General features: G+C 42.1%; 1 protein-coding gene across 1 annotated transcript in view; it reads right to left on the bottom strand.

Annotated features, from left to right (window-relative positions):
- CD82 (CD82 molecule) overlaps positions 1-15,391 on the bottom strand; it is a 151,437-nt gene extending 136,046 nt beyond the window's left edge. The window contains exon 1 of the mRNA XM_044681859.1: positions 15,362-15,391. Within this exon, the coding sequence (XP_044537794.1) occupies positions 15,362-15,391 (30 nt within the window). The remainder of the gene's footprint in view (positions 1-15,361) is intronic.
- Positions 15,392-16,659: the final 1,268 nt, after the last annotated feature.

Genomic DNA, 16,659 nt, shown 5'->3' with positions numbered 1-16,659 from the left:
CTTCCTTCCTTCCTGGCCCATTTCAGACCAAATAATAGACCTTAAGGTATTTGATGGTCCCAGTTGGGTGGGACTAGTAGATCTAAATCAAATGTTAAGTACCCTTTTGTCCCGATAGTTTCTCCCATTGTATCAAAGACTCTCCCAGGTAGCCCAGCCCTTTTGTATCCATTGTAAAGCATCAACTTCTCCCAGATGATCCAGTCTTGGACTTCTTATTTCCATATAGCCATGGTTATGTCAATCAATCATACTTTCCTGTCCTTAGTTCCCTGTATAGTTAGAAAATCTTTAAACTACATTCTCCAAAATTCCTTTCATCTCCAGTATCCCTTTTCCTGCACCTCCATGTTTGCATGGTCATGTTATTGTTTTATTAGTATCCCTTTTCCTGCACCTCCATGTTTGCATGGTCATGTTATTGTTTTATTAGTGTTTTATAAGTTCTGTAGTTCCTCCCTCTTGCTCTCTTCTTTTGCTACTGGGCTGGGTGGTTTAGGTAGTTTTTTACTTTAGTTATTATTAATTAAAATATAATATATAATATATAACATATAATAGTTATTGAATATTAATTTTAATCTTCACATCATCATATATAATATATGTGGTATATAAGTTTCCCAAGTTCTGCTTTTCTTTGGAGAATCATCTCAGGCTGTGCATTCCCCCAGAGATACTTCCCCAGAGCCCCAGGGTTTGCTCTGAGTAGTTTTGGGCACTGGGCTCTGCGATAGCTGGACCTATCTCTTTCCTGATTAAAGACTTGGTTTTTCTGACTACTTTAGTAGTTCTGTGTCTTTCCAATTGACACCCTCAATGAACTTACATTTTAATGAAAAAGGCTCAACATAAGGGAAAATTCAAAAGTGGGAGGTGAAGGAATTCATTAACAGAGCTGAAAAGAACCTTAGAACTTTGAATGAGGAGCTGAGAAATACCTTAGGATGTGGAATGCTAGCCTTAGGAAGTATCTTAGAATGTGGAATACTAGAACTAAGAGAGACCTTAGAACATAGAAAATAGGATATCAGAGCTGGAAAGGACCTTAGTTCATAGAGTGCTGGATTTGGAGAGGGCTTCAGTAATCAAGGAGTTCTTCACCCAGCATCTACAAACTGGTTTAAAAAAATTTTTTTTTTTTTTGTAAATTGTATTTCAACTTAATTTGGTTTCCTTTTATATTGTATTATTTAATTCCATGCATTTCAGAACATTATTTGGAGAGGTCATCTCTTATTAGGGGTCACGAGTTTTCACCCTACTTCCAGAAAGGGGCCCATAACCCCAGAAGGTTAAGAACATCTAATCAAGCCTACCATTGTAAAGGTGGGGAAAGAGCACCCCCACCCCACCAGGGAGGACTTCATGGAGGTAGAAAGGAGGCTTCATAAAATTATGGATCTCAGGACTAAAATGGGTTTCAAGGAATCATCTAATTTAGACCCCTGCATTTAGGTATGAAGATCATCATTAACTCTGTTTTCTAGATAAGTCCACTGCTGCCAAAAAGGCAAAATGATTGTTTTCAGGTCTCCCCAGATGATAAGTTTTTGGATCTCAAGAATGAATGGACTTTGGGTAGATGCCTTGTGGAAAAGGAAGAGTTTGGGGATGGTCCCCCATAAAAAAAAGTATTGACTCTTTAAGGGATTCAAAAACCAGCAACAACAACCCAGCACAGAGCTGAGTTGGTGTGCAATCCAATCCCAGCCACAGAAACCCAGCCTTTCTTTTTCTCCTCCTTTCTTCTCCCCAAGAGAAATGGGCTTGCTCTGCAGCCCACCCCTTCTTCAGAAGTCTCCAAGAGCTTAGGGCAATTTCCAAGCCACAGTGAAAAGCTCCATCTTCCCCCACTCCTCCTCCCAATGTCTCCAGACCCCACAGATGTCAGTTCCCAGCTGGCCCCACTGTGCCCACAGAACCAACCCACCCAGCTGGGAGCTTCTCAGGGGAAACAAAGATCTTCCCTGACCATCCTGAGAGGAAATGACCCACCCCTCCCAGGCACAGCCAGGCAGAGGAGTTCTTCAGCTGGGAATATGGTGGAATAATAGGATCATCAGATTTAGAGCTGGGATGGGACTTTAGAGATGGTCTAGACTAATCCCTTAATTTTACAGGAAAGGAAATGGAAGCCTGGAGATTGGAAGTGATTTGTACAAGGTCACGTACATGTGGCAGAACCAGGAAACAGACTGAATCTCCTTATTTCAAATTCAATGTTCTACACACTACACCATCCTGCCTTTCTCCGTAGTTCAATCTCTCCTACTTAGATAAGTGCCAAATTACTCTTCCCCAAAATAACTCCATTCTTTGAGATTGTCAGTATCTTCCCATTGCCAGAAGGATTAAATCTAATCTACTTGGCCTGGCATTCAAGGCTCTCTACCATCCATTTCCAGTTTCTTTTCCTAACCTTATTTCCTGGTGCTTTGGACCCCGTCTTCTCTGAAATCTCTTATTTGATAATTACCCTTAATCCTCTCCATCCCACACCCAACTTGTTTTATCTCTTCCGTGAAATGTGGCTTCCTCTGACCCTGACACCCCATCGTAAGTTCTAGGGGCTCAGTCCTTTTTCTCATACAATTTTCCCTACCTTGAATAATTTGTCTATTCATTTTAGCTCTTCAGAATCCTTTCTATTCTTCAGTCATCACCTAAATTATCTTAATAATGGTTTTGTGATCTTCCTCACTAGACACAGTTTCTCCTTGCCCTGGGAGATCATGAAAATCTGTATTTCTCCAGTGGTGCTGATCTCATCTTACCTAGTTGCATGGTTATGGGTTGTAAGAATTTAAATTTAGATTTCATGTTAAATATGAGAATTCTAAAGTAATATTGCAATCATTGATTTAAAAATATTACAGCTTAAGTCAAAATGACTTTTAGCAGCTTTATTTACAAAGAGGTAGAAAGAGTGAAAGTGGAAAAATGAAGATAAAGAGACCGAAAGCACTGCCTAACTACAAATACCCTAAATTCAATCATAATGTCTCCACACAGCAAATCCAAAAGCAAATCTCACCAGAATCCAAAGTCCTAATTAGAAAGTGAAATCCAAAGAGCCAGAATCCACCAAGAACCTTCAGTGCACAGGAGGCTAAGATCGCCAAGACTCTCACTAGAATTCATGCTGAAGGGAGTGTCCCACCAAAGCACCAATGAGCGGGGTGGGAGTCTGGGAACAGTATCTCTGTGAGAATCATAGGGGAGATGATTCTCCGAAGAACCGTAAAACATAAAGATCTTTTCTACTTTTGGGGGAACTAGGTGTGGCAAACATACATTGACAGGTTGTAAGCAGGCATGGCAAAGAGGCTGTAGTCAGAGGCTGGGGTATCAGGAAGTGGTCTACTGATACTAAAAGGATGGTTCCTGCACAGGTGTTGGTCTTCAATAGGGGAAACTTCTAGGACAAAAAGGGTATTTAACATTTGACTGTATCTACTAGTTCCACCTAAACTGGGATCATTAAGTACTTTAAGGTCTGTTGTTCAGTCTGAAATGGGTCAGTCTGGGATTTCCCTAGGGGTGAGTTCTCAGGGGACACTGCAAAATTGAGGCTCCCCAAAACCCAGTTGACATTACTTTTCTCTCTATGTTCTATAGTGCTAGGATGCCTATTGTTGTTCAGTCTTTTCAGACATGTCTGACTCTTTGTGACTCTATTTGGAGTTTTCATGGCAAAGAAAAATGAAGTCTTCCTGATTTCAAGTCCAGCATTCTATCCATGGTGCCACCTAGCTGCCTACCTAGAATACCTAGAAGTGAAAGAATGAATAAGATTCAGTGGAAATGTCATAGTGAAAGGGATTCTATCAGCCAGCTCCCACTCTCATCTTCTTCTTTTTTTTTAACTCTTACCTTTCATCTTGGAATCAATACAATGTATTGATTCCAAAGCAGAAGAGTGGTAAGGGCAAGGCATTGGGGATCAAGTGACTTGTCCAAGGTCACATAGCTAGAAAGTGTCTGAAGCCAGATTTGAACTGAGGACCTCCCACCTCTAGGCCTGGCTTTCAATCTTCAGTGCCACCCAGCTGCCTTCACCCCACCCCTTCTCATCTTTTAAAGCCCACTGCTCTAATTTCCCCTCAGTCTGTCACACAGCCCCCTTCCCTTATATAAGCCTCCTTTCAGATTGAGTCATAGCTCTGAAATGGCCATCCCTACCCCAATGTCTATCCCATATTTCTCCTTCCTCCATTAGAACAGATCCCAATGTTTCCTTAAAACTTAAAGAGTGCAAGGTTGGAACCTAGATTCAAATTTAGGTGATTTATTTCTTTTCTCTGAACCTCAGTTTCCCCATCTGTAAGATGAAAAGGTTTGACTCAATGATCTCTTAAGTCCCTTCTAGCTCTAGAGTCCTGATTTTATGATGCTTGATCATCTCCCACATGCAACTTGTTTTTTCTCCTCAGTGAAGCAAGGCTTCCTCCAGCCCTCACATTTCAGGGTAAATTGTAAGTTCTGATTAAAGCCTAAAATTCTGTGTTCTGTGTCCTGCTTCAGCTCTGACATTTCATGTTCTACAGATTGGTTGGAACCAGATTGCTGGGAGCCTTGAATGTTGGTGTGTTCTAAAGGCTTTTCCACGTTCAGTATTCCCTTCCAGCTCTTCCATTCACGGTCTATGACACCATTTTGAAGAGGATTGCTCAGGTGAGACCTGCTCTCTCTAATGAATAACTTTCTTCTTCTTCTTTTTTTTTTAATTTAAATTTATTTATTTATTTTTAAGCCCTGAACTTCTGTGTATTGGCTCCTTGGTAGAAGAGAGGTAAGGGTGGGCAATGGGGGTCAAGTGACTTGCCCAGGGTCACACAGCTGGGAAGTGTCTGAGGCCAGATTTGAACCTAGGACCTCCTGTCTCTAGGTCTGGCTCTCAATCCACTGAGTTACCCAGCTGCCACCCTAATGATTAACTTTCCAATCTTACCCAGAATGCATATAATCAATGCCTTTGAGACACTCTGTTTTAGATAAGCAGGAGATTAGCTGATCTCAGGCACTTAGCCCTGGACCCTACTGCTAGAATTAATGCAGAGAATGGTCTGTTATTGTTCATTTTTTAGCCATTTTTCTTTTTTTTATCTGAAATTTTTAATTAAATTAATTAATTTGGAATATTTTTCCATGGTTACATGATTCATGTTCTTTTCCCTCCCTTCTTCCCACGCCCCTCCCATAGCCAATAAGCAATTCCACTGGGTTTTCCATGTGTCATTGATCAAGACCTATTTCCATATTATTAATATTTGCATTAGGGTGATCATTTTAGCCTTTTTTCAATCGTGTCTGACTTTTCATGAGCCTATTTGGGGTTTTCTTAGCAAGGATATTGGAATGGTTGGCCCTTTCATTCTCTGGCTCATTTTACAGATGAGGACCTGAGGCAAAAAGGGTTAAGCAACCAATTGTCTGAGTCCAGATTTGAACTCAGGTCCTTCTGCTTCCTGGGCTGGCACTCTATGTATTGGGCCATCTAGCTGCTCCAGAGAATGGTCTGATAGTTCATTAAAAGGAAGCAGGACTTTCTGTAACATCCTAACTTCCCCCTCGTCCCCCGTGTACACACATACACGCTGCCAGAGTCAGGAAGGGTGAGATTCTCTCTACCTGTTCCTTTTCCCTAAGACTTTGCTGTCCGCCAATGACCACAAGCCCATCGTCAGATGGCCCAGCCTTGACCCAGGGATATGTGTCTGAAGAGGCGCAGAAGATGGGCTGCCCTCAGAAGCAGAAGCTGGTGGTTGTGGCCATTGGCATCATTTCTGGTGGGCACTGGCCTTCCTTTATGCTGTTGTAATCCAGGCCTGCTTATCCTTATTTATTGTCCACTCAGTGCTGACAACCCACTCAACACTCTGGAATCTGCAGAGAAGTTGGACAGGCCTCGTCTGTCGCCAGAGTGGGCAGGCCACAGGCTCTCAGCAAAAGCATATTGAACCCATCCAACATTGGGAAGCCTTCACGTAGCCTGCAATGCATCCTCTCCTTAGTGCTTCTCCAGCCTGCCCTGCTTTCTCGAAAGGAAGCATCAAAGGGCCTGGAATCCTTTCCTCCTTCTTCCTCCTATGAACTGGGTCACCTTGAACAAATTCACTGTCCTTCCCTGGGCCGTGGCTTCCTCATCTGAACCATGATGGGGCTGGATTGTTGGTCATGAAGGTCCTTTGATCCTCTAAACTTGCGACCCTCTGCATATACCATCTGGATACTGAAGGGATTTTGCACAGAGCATCTATCTGCTCTGGGATGGCCAGAGGTGGCCCAGACAGGCAGCACTTAGAGTTGGTTGCCTCAAGGATTTTTTTTTCTATTAAATTTGACTGTGGATTCCTTTCCCAAGCAACTGGAGCTCTTTGTATTCAATATCTGACTTCAAGGGAAACTGTCGGGTTTGCCAGGTCCCAAGGTCCAGCGGGAATTGAAAATTCCCTCTCGGTTTCTCTTTCTTTCTACCTATGTTGATCTTTCTCTTTTTTGTCTCTGCTTAGCCATTTCCATCTTTCTCTGCCTCTTCGTCTTTGTCTATCTCTTCCTCTGTCTTAGTTTTGTTGTCTCTGTCTCTCTCTTCCAAGAAGCCCTACTTCTACCCCCAGCTCTGAGCCCTGGCCAATTCTCAGACATCGATGAGTCCAGGAGGGCAGTGGTCAAGCTACAAATGTGGCAGCATCGTCCTAGAGGGCAGGGGCACCGAGGAGACGTGCCAGAGGCCTCTAGTCCGAGATCTAGTGGGCACCAAACCACTTAGCTGGCCTACACGTCCCAGGGAAGACTCATCTACCTGGGAGCTAGGAAAGTCATTACAAGGGCTAGAAGGGGAGAATTTTCTCCTGCTTGTCTTCTAAAAGTGGGATGACAAGGAGATATTTTCCTTCTTTTCCTATAAGGCCTTTAAAAAAAAAACAAACCTTAGTTTCTATCTTAGCAATAACTCTAATACAGAAAGGCAAATGGTGACTTTGTTAGTCAGGCTTACGCAGATAGGAAAAGTCTGAGACAATATTCAAACCCAGGTCCTCTCTCTATCCACTCAGCCATCTAGCTGTCCTCTCCCGTGAGGCTTTAGAGAACACGTTCTTCCCTCAAAAAAAGTCATTGAAAGAAATGAGATTTACATTTATGGACATGGCCAAGGTGGAGTTTTGTTTAGCTAGACAATGTGTATTTGTTATTAGAAATTTATTTTTATTTCATTGTTGTTGTTCAGTTGAAGGAGTAGTGAAGGGGGAAGGTAATAAATGCTTATAAATATTTTTATATATGTTAAACCCTTATCTTTCTTCTTGGAATCAATACTATGTATTGGTTCTGAAGCCGTCCACCGACTCCACGAAGATTCCTAGTGGGTTGGACACTCAGAAAGGGGAACCAAGGACTGAGTGAAAATGGGCTACGGGTTAAGGATTAATGGAAAGAGAACATAAGGCGAGAATAAAGATACACAGACACAGAAAGTTTTGGCATAAGGTAGACAGACAGCGAGTAAGCTCTGATGGTCAAGAGCTTCATGGTTAGGAGCTCTGATGGTTGAGAGCTCTCTCGCCAACTGATGTCTTGTTACTTTTATTGGGGTTACATACAACAGTATGGGGGGAAGGGGAGAGGCTGGTGGCCTGATACATTAACATTATGAGGTAATCATCATAAAATGCAAACTACCAAAATCTGAAACAATAGGTAGAGCTAAGATCAGGATCCAGGGTGGATAGGGCCTAAGGCATCTACTGATGTTTGATACCTATGTTAATTGATCATTGAAGGAAAAGTAAGGAGACTGAGATAACTGACTCTCTTCTGGGGTGTAGCCTTAGGGAAGGGCTAGGGATTTGGCAAGGTCAACATTCAATTTGACTCAGGATTGCAGAGATCAATCATTAGCAGTATAAGAGTTAAGTTTTTGAATACTTCTTAAAATAATATCACAATTAATGTATACCTGGATTGCTACAGGTTCTAAGGCAGAAGAGTGGTAAGGGTAGGAAATGGGGGTCAAGTGACTTGCCCAGGGTCACACAGTTGGGAAGTGTCTGAGGCCGGATTTGAACCTAGGACCTCCTGTCTCTAGGCCTGGCTCTCCATCCACTGAGCTACCCAGCTGCTCCTTTAATATATATTTTTTAAAGCATTGGGACAGTTTTATCACAAGTATAGAAGATAAGGGGTAGAGGAATCTGAAAATATAGATTTTTTTAGGAATGATTGAACTCAGTCACAGAGAATTTGAAGTTTATATTTTTGACTTTGTTCCATAAATGTTTCATATATATATTCAAATACACATGTACATATATATTATGCCATATATTTTCTATATCAAATATATAAATGTTATATGTCCATATAGTAAGTAGTGGGCAATTGGAGTTAAGTGACTTGCCCATGGTCACACAGCTAGAAAGTGTCTGAGGTCAAATTTGAACCCAGGACATCTCTAAACCTGACTCTCAATCACCGAGCCACCCAGTTGCCCAACAATAAGTTCTTAAGCACTTCGTATACCCTTGGATCTGGAGCCACTCTGCTTGCCATCATAAGAACAGCACATTCCCCACTTCCTTTTCATGGATTTAACGTACCCAGTCAACAACAGGCAATGAGCTCTGACTGGTTTTTGTGCCATAAAGTGTCAATCGCTTTTGGAATGACCTTTTAGGGATGTGAGATTTGGCTTAGCGTTGCAGGAGTCTTGATCTTTTGATTCTTCTCTAACTTGAGTTATGATATTGAAGCAAGAGGGTGTTGTGCTAAACACTGGGCAATACTAAAAAAGATAAAAAATACATTCCCTGCCCTTAAGGAACTCCCACTTTCACAGGGGGGACCACACATAAATAACTACATAGATATAAGATATATACAGGGTAGACAGATAATCTGGGGAGAGGGGAAGGATCAGCAGCTAAGAGGACCAGAAAAGATCCCTTAAAAAGGTAAGACTGGATCCAAATATTGACATAAGCAAAAAAAACCTAAAAAGTAGAAGAGAAGAACATTGGACACATGGTGGATAGCCAATGGAAAGGTACCAAGACAGAAGGGAGACATTTGTGTTGGAGGAACTATAAACAGACCAAAGTAGCTAGAGGGTATGGTGCTTGGAAGAAAGTCAAACTGAAGAAGATTGGAAAGGCAGGAAGGGGTCAGGTTCTGCAGAACTTTAAAAGCCAAATAAAGGAGATTATATTTGATTCTGAAGGTGTTGTTGTTTTTCCCTCATTTTTTGAAGAGAACCAGTGACATGATGGTTGATGTCTTGACTAGAGCATGAACTAGATTCATTTACTTTTTCAACTGAAACATTTCATTTAATTAATTATTTTAGAATATTTTTCCATGGTTACATGATTCATGATGAGCTAGATTTCAATGAGGCAGAGTTCTACACAATTATCAGCCTCTATCCAGAATCACCCAAGTCTGATGCTGGGACAAAAGTCAGTCGGACTGGATGTTGTGGATGATCTTGGCACATCTTCCATATCTGATCAAGCCCTAAGCACTCCATACATCTGCTTTGGTTGCCTTCATGGCCATTGGAAGAAACTGTTCTCATCCTCTCTTTCCACCAGGGGAAGTCGTCTTCACATGCTTGACGTAGACGCTCTCCTAACTCACTCATGAGTTTGAAGTTGGTTACTCTCAACCTGGTTGAGTCCATCTGCCCAGATGGTTTATGAAGTGTGACTGCTAATCATGCTTCTTGGTGAGAGCTAGGTAGCAGGTAGACACCAGAAGTAGATGAGCAGCCATGAAAAGGACTTGGCAAGATCTCACAACAGAGATGGTAGTCTCCCCTGAACATCCCTTACCAATGGTCAATGTGGTCAATTTTAGAAGAATCACTTTGGCAGCTGATTGGAGGATGGGTTAGAAAGAGGGGACATGAGACAAGGAGACTGATTAGAAGACCATTATATTAGTCTTCTCTCTCTCTAATGTATATAATATATATGTATATTATATATTAGACTATTATAATAGTCCAGGCAAGAGGTGCTAAGGACCTGAATTAACTCAAATGCTAGACACATGAGTAGAGAAAAGTTTGTGTGAGTAGACAGAAGAGAGTATGTGAGAGAGGTTTCAAAGGTGGAATGGACAAGATTGGACAACAGATTGGACAAATGGGATAAATGAGGGTGAGGTGTGGAGAATGGCATCGCAGTTTTTCACCTGGGGGACCAGGTGCCTTTAGGAGTAATAAAAAAATTGGGAAGAGGAGTGGGACCAGAGGAAAGATGTCCTGTGGCAATGTGTTGAGTTTAAGATGTGCTCAGGACATCTGGTTGAGACATCCAAGAGCCAACTGGAGATTTGTTGGTGTGGCTCAGGAGAGAGATTAGGTTTAGATATATAAATCAAGGAGTTATTTGCATAGAGATAGTGACTGAACCTATGGGAGTTATATTGTCCAGATCAATTTCCTTGCCACAAATCAAGAAATATTGTCAGGGAGGGATGGTCTGGTGTGTGGAGAAACCAACTTCCCCTACTCTGCTGGTCAGAGGATTGGGATCTTGAGTAGCTAAGAAGGAAGGAAATGAACATTTATTAATTTATTGATTATTATTTCACTTGATCCTGTAAGAATTAAAATTAATATCCAAACACTCCAAGAATTATATTTAATAAGATTTATTAATAATAACTAAAATAAAAAGCTAGAGTAAAAGGGGTGCTAACCAAGCTATAGTCGCAAGAGAAGAAGAAAAAGTGTGGCTTCCAGCAAACTTATAAACATTACATGAAGACACTATGTGCACAAAAGGAAAAAGGATTCTGGGAGATGAAAAAGAGTCCTGGGAGATGGGGTCCAAGGGTTCAAGATTTTCTAATTATATAATCCTCACAATGATTTTGGGAGGTAGGTGCTTATTATTATCCCCATTTTACAGTAGAGAAGACTGAGACAGACAGAGATTAAGCAACTTGCCCAGGGTGACATAAAAAGAAATGTCTGAGGAAGGATTTGAAATCAGGTCTGCCTAACTCTAGGACCAGCAATCTCTCCATTTAACCACCTAACTGCCCATCATTTCAGTCCTTTGACAAAGCAATGCATTTATGATCATTATGGGTATATCTGTGCAGATTGCAATCAATCCAATCCTTCTAATCTTAAGCAATCCTTATCCTTGTCATTTGTAGGTCCTTTAGGAATACCCCATGACTGGGAAACCTGCTATCACCTTTTTGCTCCTAACTCATAACTGTCTCCTCACCCAGAGTTCTCCAGTGGGGGTCCCCTGGAATTCTGGGTGAGGCTTGACCCTGTATCTTGCAGGAATTCCACCCTGCCATTTTCCATGTTACAGTACCCATGTATCATGTACTAGCTCTTAACTTTACAGTGCAGTTGGCCCATTTCTTTTTTTTGTTCAAACATTTTTCTTTTGTGATATCCCTTAAGCATCTTCTTGATGGTAGAGATTATCCTTGGGAATATTTTGTAGCTTACATAAGTGCTAGAACTGTCTTCGAAAGAAAGAATGAGGAAAGACAAGTCTATCTTCCACCAACACCTGCCTCCTCTCCTCCTCAAATATTTCCAAAGCATGAAATTTCAAGTCAGAGCACTTGGTTTTGAATTCTGGTCCTGCCATTTAATATCTGTGTGACTTTGGGTAGGTCACTTCTCCTTGGGTCTCAGTTTCTTCTGTCAGTCCCTGCCCCTTTAGTAAAAGGTAAATTGTTCAGGGACAGCTCCTTCCCTCTCTTGGCAAGGAGGCAGCTGGCTGGCAGGCTCATTGGGATGGGCCCTGCAGAGAGCTGTACACCAAAAGCGGCTGGCCCCCAGGTCTGTTCACCAGCTGTGGACTTTTAAAAGACTGTCACACTTGTTTCTGGCTTCATCCATCTCCTTAATTCCTTAGTTACAGTCAAAACAACTTGAACAATGTTCCTTTCCATTCCCACCGCCTGTGAGAGATTATATAGGGGTTAAGGGGAACACCTAGTGTGCCCAGGAAGTTTAGCCAAGACCTCAGTTTTGGGGAGCATCCCCACCCAAAACTCATCTCATTTTTATTCTATCTGACATATCGTTCAGGGCAGTGAAGGATCTCAGGTAGTATTTGTTCTTCCCACCTGCCTTCTGGACAGCCTCTCTGCCTTGCCCCCAGTCCTATCCATCTCCATCCTTCTTGTAGGCATCCTGAGTAATCAGGAATTCTTATGCCTAGGCTAAGGGTAAACTCAGCTGGTGGAGGTAGAGTGGGATTTAGAAACCAAACACCAGCTGGGACCCTCTCCAGCAGAGAATGACACAAAATGAATCAAAACAGCATGCTATTGAATTCCCCAAACACTGGCCACAAAGGACCATCGGCATAAACAGGACAATGCAGAACATCTAGTTAATAGAAAGCTTTTATCCCTACCTTTCAAGGAGGTAAAAAATACATACTTGTCTTATTAAGGCAGGCTATCCTTTGTACCTCCTCCCCAATCAACCACATTTGTCTTGGGAGAAAGAAGAGCACGTCAGATCTGGAGGACCCTTGTTGTAGAGAAAGATAAGAGAGAGTCCCTGCTAGAGAGGAAGCACAGGGTCAAGCTAGAGAGTGGTGGAGGTCCTACTACATAGTGAAGGCTGTCAAAGGACCAGCATCCAGAGGATGTCCCTCCTTATGTAGGCACCTGGGAACAAAGCCCCAGTCATCCTGCCTTAGGAACAGCTCTGAAGGCATTGTCATTAAATTAACAAAGATTACCTTTCTGTGCCTTGTTCTCCACTTTGTACTCCAGCCATCAGGGCTGCCTTGTTACTGCTTCTCTCAAAGAAATTCATTAACATCAAGGGATGAGTGAATCAATAACCTAGTAGGGCTCTGTGTGTTTGGTAAGATGAATCTGGTGAGCTGAATCTCTCAGGGTAGAATTTCAGGCACAACAATTCCAGGGGACAGAAATGCCATTTGAGGGAAGAAAGATCTTCTTGGTGTCCATCAAGCCACAATAAATGAGATCAACAGATTCTGCTGAACATTTGGGCAGAGGTTTCAGAAAACTGAATGATGGATCATGCAAGAGACTTTCCTTTTCACTTCTATTAAGGCCAGGCTATGACCAGAGATTCTTGGTTCTTGGGAGAATATGGTTTAACCAAAAGGACTCTGCACTTAGGGCTATAGGGTCATAGAATCACTAATTCAGAGATGGAGGAAAACGTATAGGTCATCAAGTCCCTCATTTTACATGTAAGGAAACTGAGACAAGGAGAGGATAAATTACTTGTACAGCTAGAAAACATCTGAGTTAGGATCTGAACTCAGTTCCTTCTGACTCAATGTTCAGCATTCTATCCACTATGTATTGGTGAAGGTGTGGCATGAATGCCCTGGCAGCAGAGAGAGGGCTACTCCATTTCCCATCTCCATAGCACCTGAGGATATTTTTTTTTAATTTTGAAAAAATGTATTTAATTAATCGATTTAGAATATTTTTCCATGGTAACATGATTCATGTTCTTTCTCTCCCTTCCTTCCCCCCCCCCCCCCAACCACCTTCCCATAGCCAAGGAGCAATCCCACTGGGTTTTACATGTGTCATTGATCAAGACCTATTTCCATATTATTAATATTTGCATTAGGGTGATTGCTTAGAGTCTACTTTCCCAGTCATGTCCCCATTAACCCATGTGATCAGGCAGTTGTTTTTCTTCTGCATGTCTACTTCCACAGTTCTTTCTCTGAATGCGGGTAGCGTTCTTTCTCATAAGTCCCTCAGAATTGTTCTGGATCCTTGCATTGCTGTTAGTAGAGAAGTCCATTATGTTCTATTGTACTACAGTGTATCAGCCTCTGTATATATGGTTCTCCTGGTTCTGCTCCTTTCACTCTGCATCAGTTCCTGGAGGTCCTTCCAGTTCACATGGAATTCCTGAGGACATTTTTTTGCATGCCTTGCCCCTCTCTGTTCAGCTACCCAATGAAAGCACTTCCTCCCTCCACTATCTGGGGTAATGGGTGGGTGGGTGGGTGCTTACGGGCAGTTTGAAGTTGCAGTTTGGGCACATGATCTTGAACAGGTTTACCAATGCTGCACCACATCATGCTGCCTCTTTGAACCCCAGCTCTGCCACTGTCTTGTGATGTGATATTGGGCAGATTTCTTAAATATGCTATGCCTCAATTTTCTTATCTGTAAAATAAGGATGGTAATAGTTATACTGTAAACTTACTGAGCTGTGATGAAAGCACTTTGGGAAGCTTGAAGTGTTATCTACATATCTATATGTTGAGAGACAGAGAGAGAGAGAGAGAGAGAGTCAGAGAGAGACAGAGCAAGCATTATGCACCATAGTACATCAAACTCTTCTAACCTCCACCATCTCTCAAAGTCTTTCCAAATCCATGTTCATTGTTTCCATGATGTTAACTTTCTCTCTCTCACCCTATGCCATCCCCTTCTCATTTTGCCCTCAATCTTTCTTATTGAGTCCTATCTTCTCTTTATGTTGCCAAAGTATTTCAGCTTCAGCTTCAGCTTCAGTATTTGAGCTGCCAGTAAATAGTCTGTCTGAATTAATTTCTTTAAGTATCGGCTAATTTGATCTCCTTTCTCTTCAAGGGAGTCTCAAAAGTCTCCTCTAGGCACAATTTGAAACAACTGATTCTGCAGCGCTCAGTGCAACTCTCACAAGTATACATGGCTACTAGAAAAATCATCATTTTTTTTTAAACCCTTAACTTTCGGTGTATTGTCTCATAGGTGGAAGAGTGGTAAGGGTGGGCAATGGGGGTCAAGTGACCTGCCCAGGGTCACCCAGCTGGGAAGTGGCTGAGGCCGGATTTGAACCTAGGACCTACTGTCTCTAGGCCTGACTCTCAATCCACTGAGCTACCCAGCTGCCCCAAAATCATCATTTTTGACTATACGGATCTTTGTCAGAAAGGTGATGTCTCTGCTTTTTAGTATGCTGTCCAGATTTGCCATAGCTTTCCTTCCAAGGAGCAAGTGTCTTTTAATTTCATAGCTGAAGTCACCATCTGTAGAGAGCTTAGAGCCCAAGAATATAAAATCCAACACCATTTCTCTCTGTCTCTCTCTCTGTGTCTTTGTCTCTCTCTCTCTCTCTCTCTCTCTCTCTCTCTCTCTCTCTCTCTCTCTCTCTGTCTGTCTTTGTCTTTCTGTCTCTGTCTCTGTCTCTGTCTCTCTGTCTCCCCTTCCTCCATCTCCCTCTCCCTCTCAAATATGTGTCCACACACATACACACACACATCCCATACCAATCAGCTAGTGAGAGTGAGAGGATGACCAGTGTACACCACCAGTACCCTCATGATATCTTGACAAAGCAAGGAAGGAAGGCTGCCAGCACATTGTGTGGGCTCACTGTGGCAAACTTGTGAGAGGACATGGCCATCTTCACCTAGGATGGGCACACCGTGATCTGTTTTTGACAGGGAATTCAGAAATTGATGAGATCATATGTCCAATTTGAGTAGAACATGGAGAGGGAAAAAAAGCCATGACTGGACACCTTTTTGTACATGTTATTCATCCCCACCCCTGGCAGAACCTCAGTTCTTTAAGGACAACAACTATTTTGTTTGTCTTTTCTGTCTCTAGTACCTAGAACAGTTCCTGGCATGTAGTAAGGGCATAGTAAATGTATACTGAATTGAATTGAAATAAATTCTGGAACCTGCAGGTATATGTGATCATGAAGAACATGAATATGATGACCAGGAAGAACATGGGCTTATGTGGCTCATATTTGGATCATGGAGTTAGAACTGCAAGGGATTGCAGAGGTCACTGAAAAATCTCATTTTACAGATGTGGAAATTAAGGCTAAGAGAAGTTAAGTAACTTGTCTGAGATCCCCTAGGCAATATTATAGGACCCTAGTTCTTCTAAGAAAAGTCTGCATCATCAGTCATCTTCAGTTTAAACCTAAGTGATACTACCTGTCATCGTGGGAACTTGTCAAGGTAGCTTCCTTGCCTCATCAGCCCCAATCTTATCACCCACTGAATTGAAGTGAAAATCCACTAGAAAGGGAGAGGGCACCATGGCATTTATTAAGTACCTGCTATGTGGTAGGTGCTATGATAATGCTTTAGAAATATCCCATTTGACTCTCACAACAACTTTGGGAGGTAGAAGCTATTATTATCCCTATTTTACAGTTAAGAAAACTGAGGTATACAATTAAGTGACTTACTCAGAATCACACAACTATAAAGTGAGGCTGATTTTGAAGCCAGGTTTTCCTGACTCAAGACCCAGTGTATTGTCCATTGCATTACCTCATGATTTGAATTCTGAAAAATGTCCCTTTTGTTGCTTGGAGGAGATGAGCGTAATATCCCAAGTGGTTCAACAGAGTGTTTGCTTTCTCCTTCTTCTTCTCCTTAGAATATCTAATTTCCTTCAAAGCTCAACCATCCCCTTTTATGTAAGGTGGTGCTTTGATACCTTTAATTATGTTGAAACACAAAACGAAACCATTTTGTCATATCCAGAGGACAGAGACTTGGACTTGGCCTGAGGGAGACTTGGCTTCCATTTCCATCTTAGTCACTGACCAGCTATGTGGTCATAGGCAAATGCTCTCAGTTGCTCCTCTATAAAATGCTGGGGTTTAGATCACTTTCAGACCTAAATCTATGCTCCTATGAATTCCCC

The sequence above is a fragment of the Gracilinanus agilis genome, chromosome 6, assembly GCF_016433145.1.
Source record: "Gracilinanus agilis isolate LMUSP501 chromosome 6, AgileGrace, whole genome shotgun sequence".
Classification (NCBI taxonomy): Eukaryota; Metazoa; Chordata; class Mammalia; order Didelphimorphia; family Didelphidae; genus Gracilinanus; species Gracilinanus agilis.
This window is presented reverse-complemented; position numbering and strand designations above follow the sequence as displayed.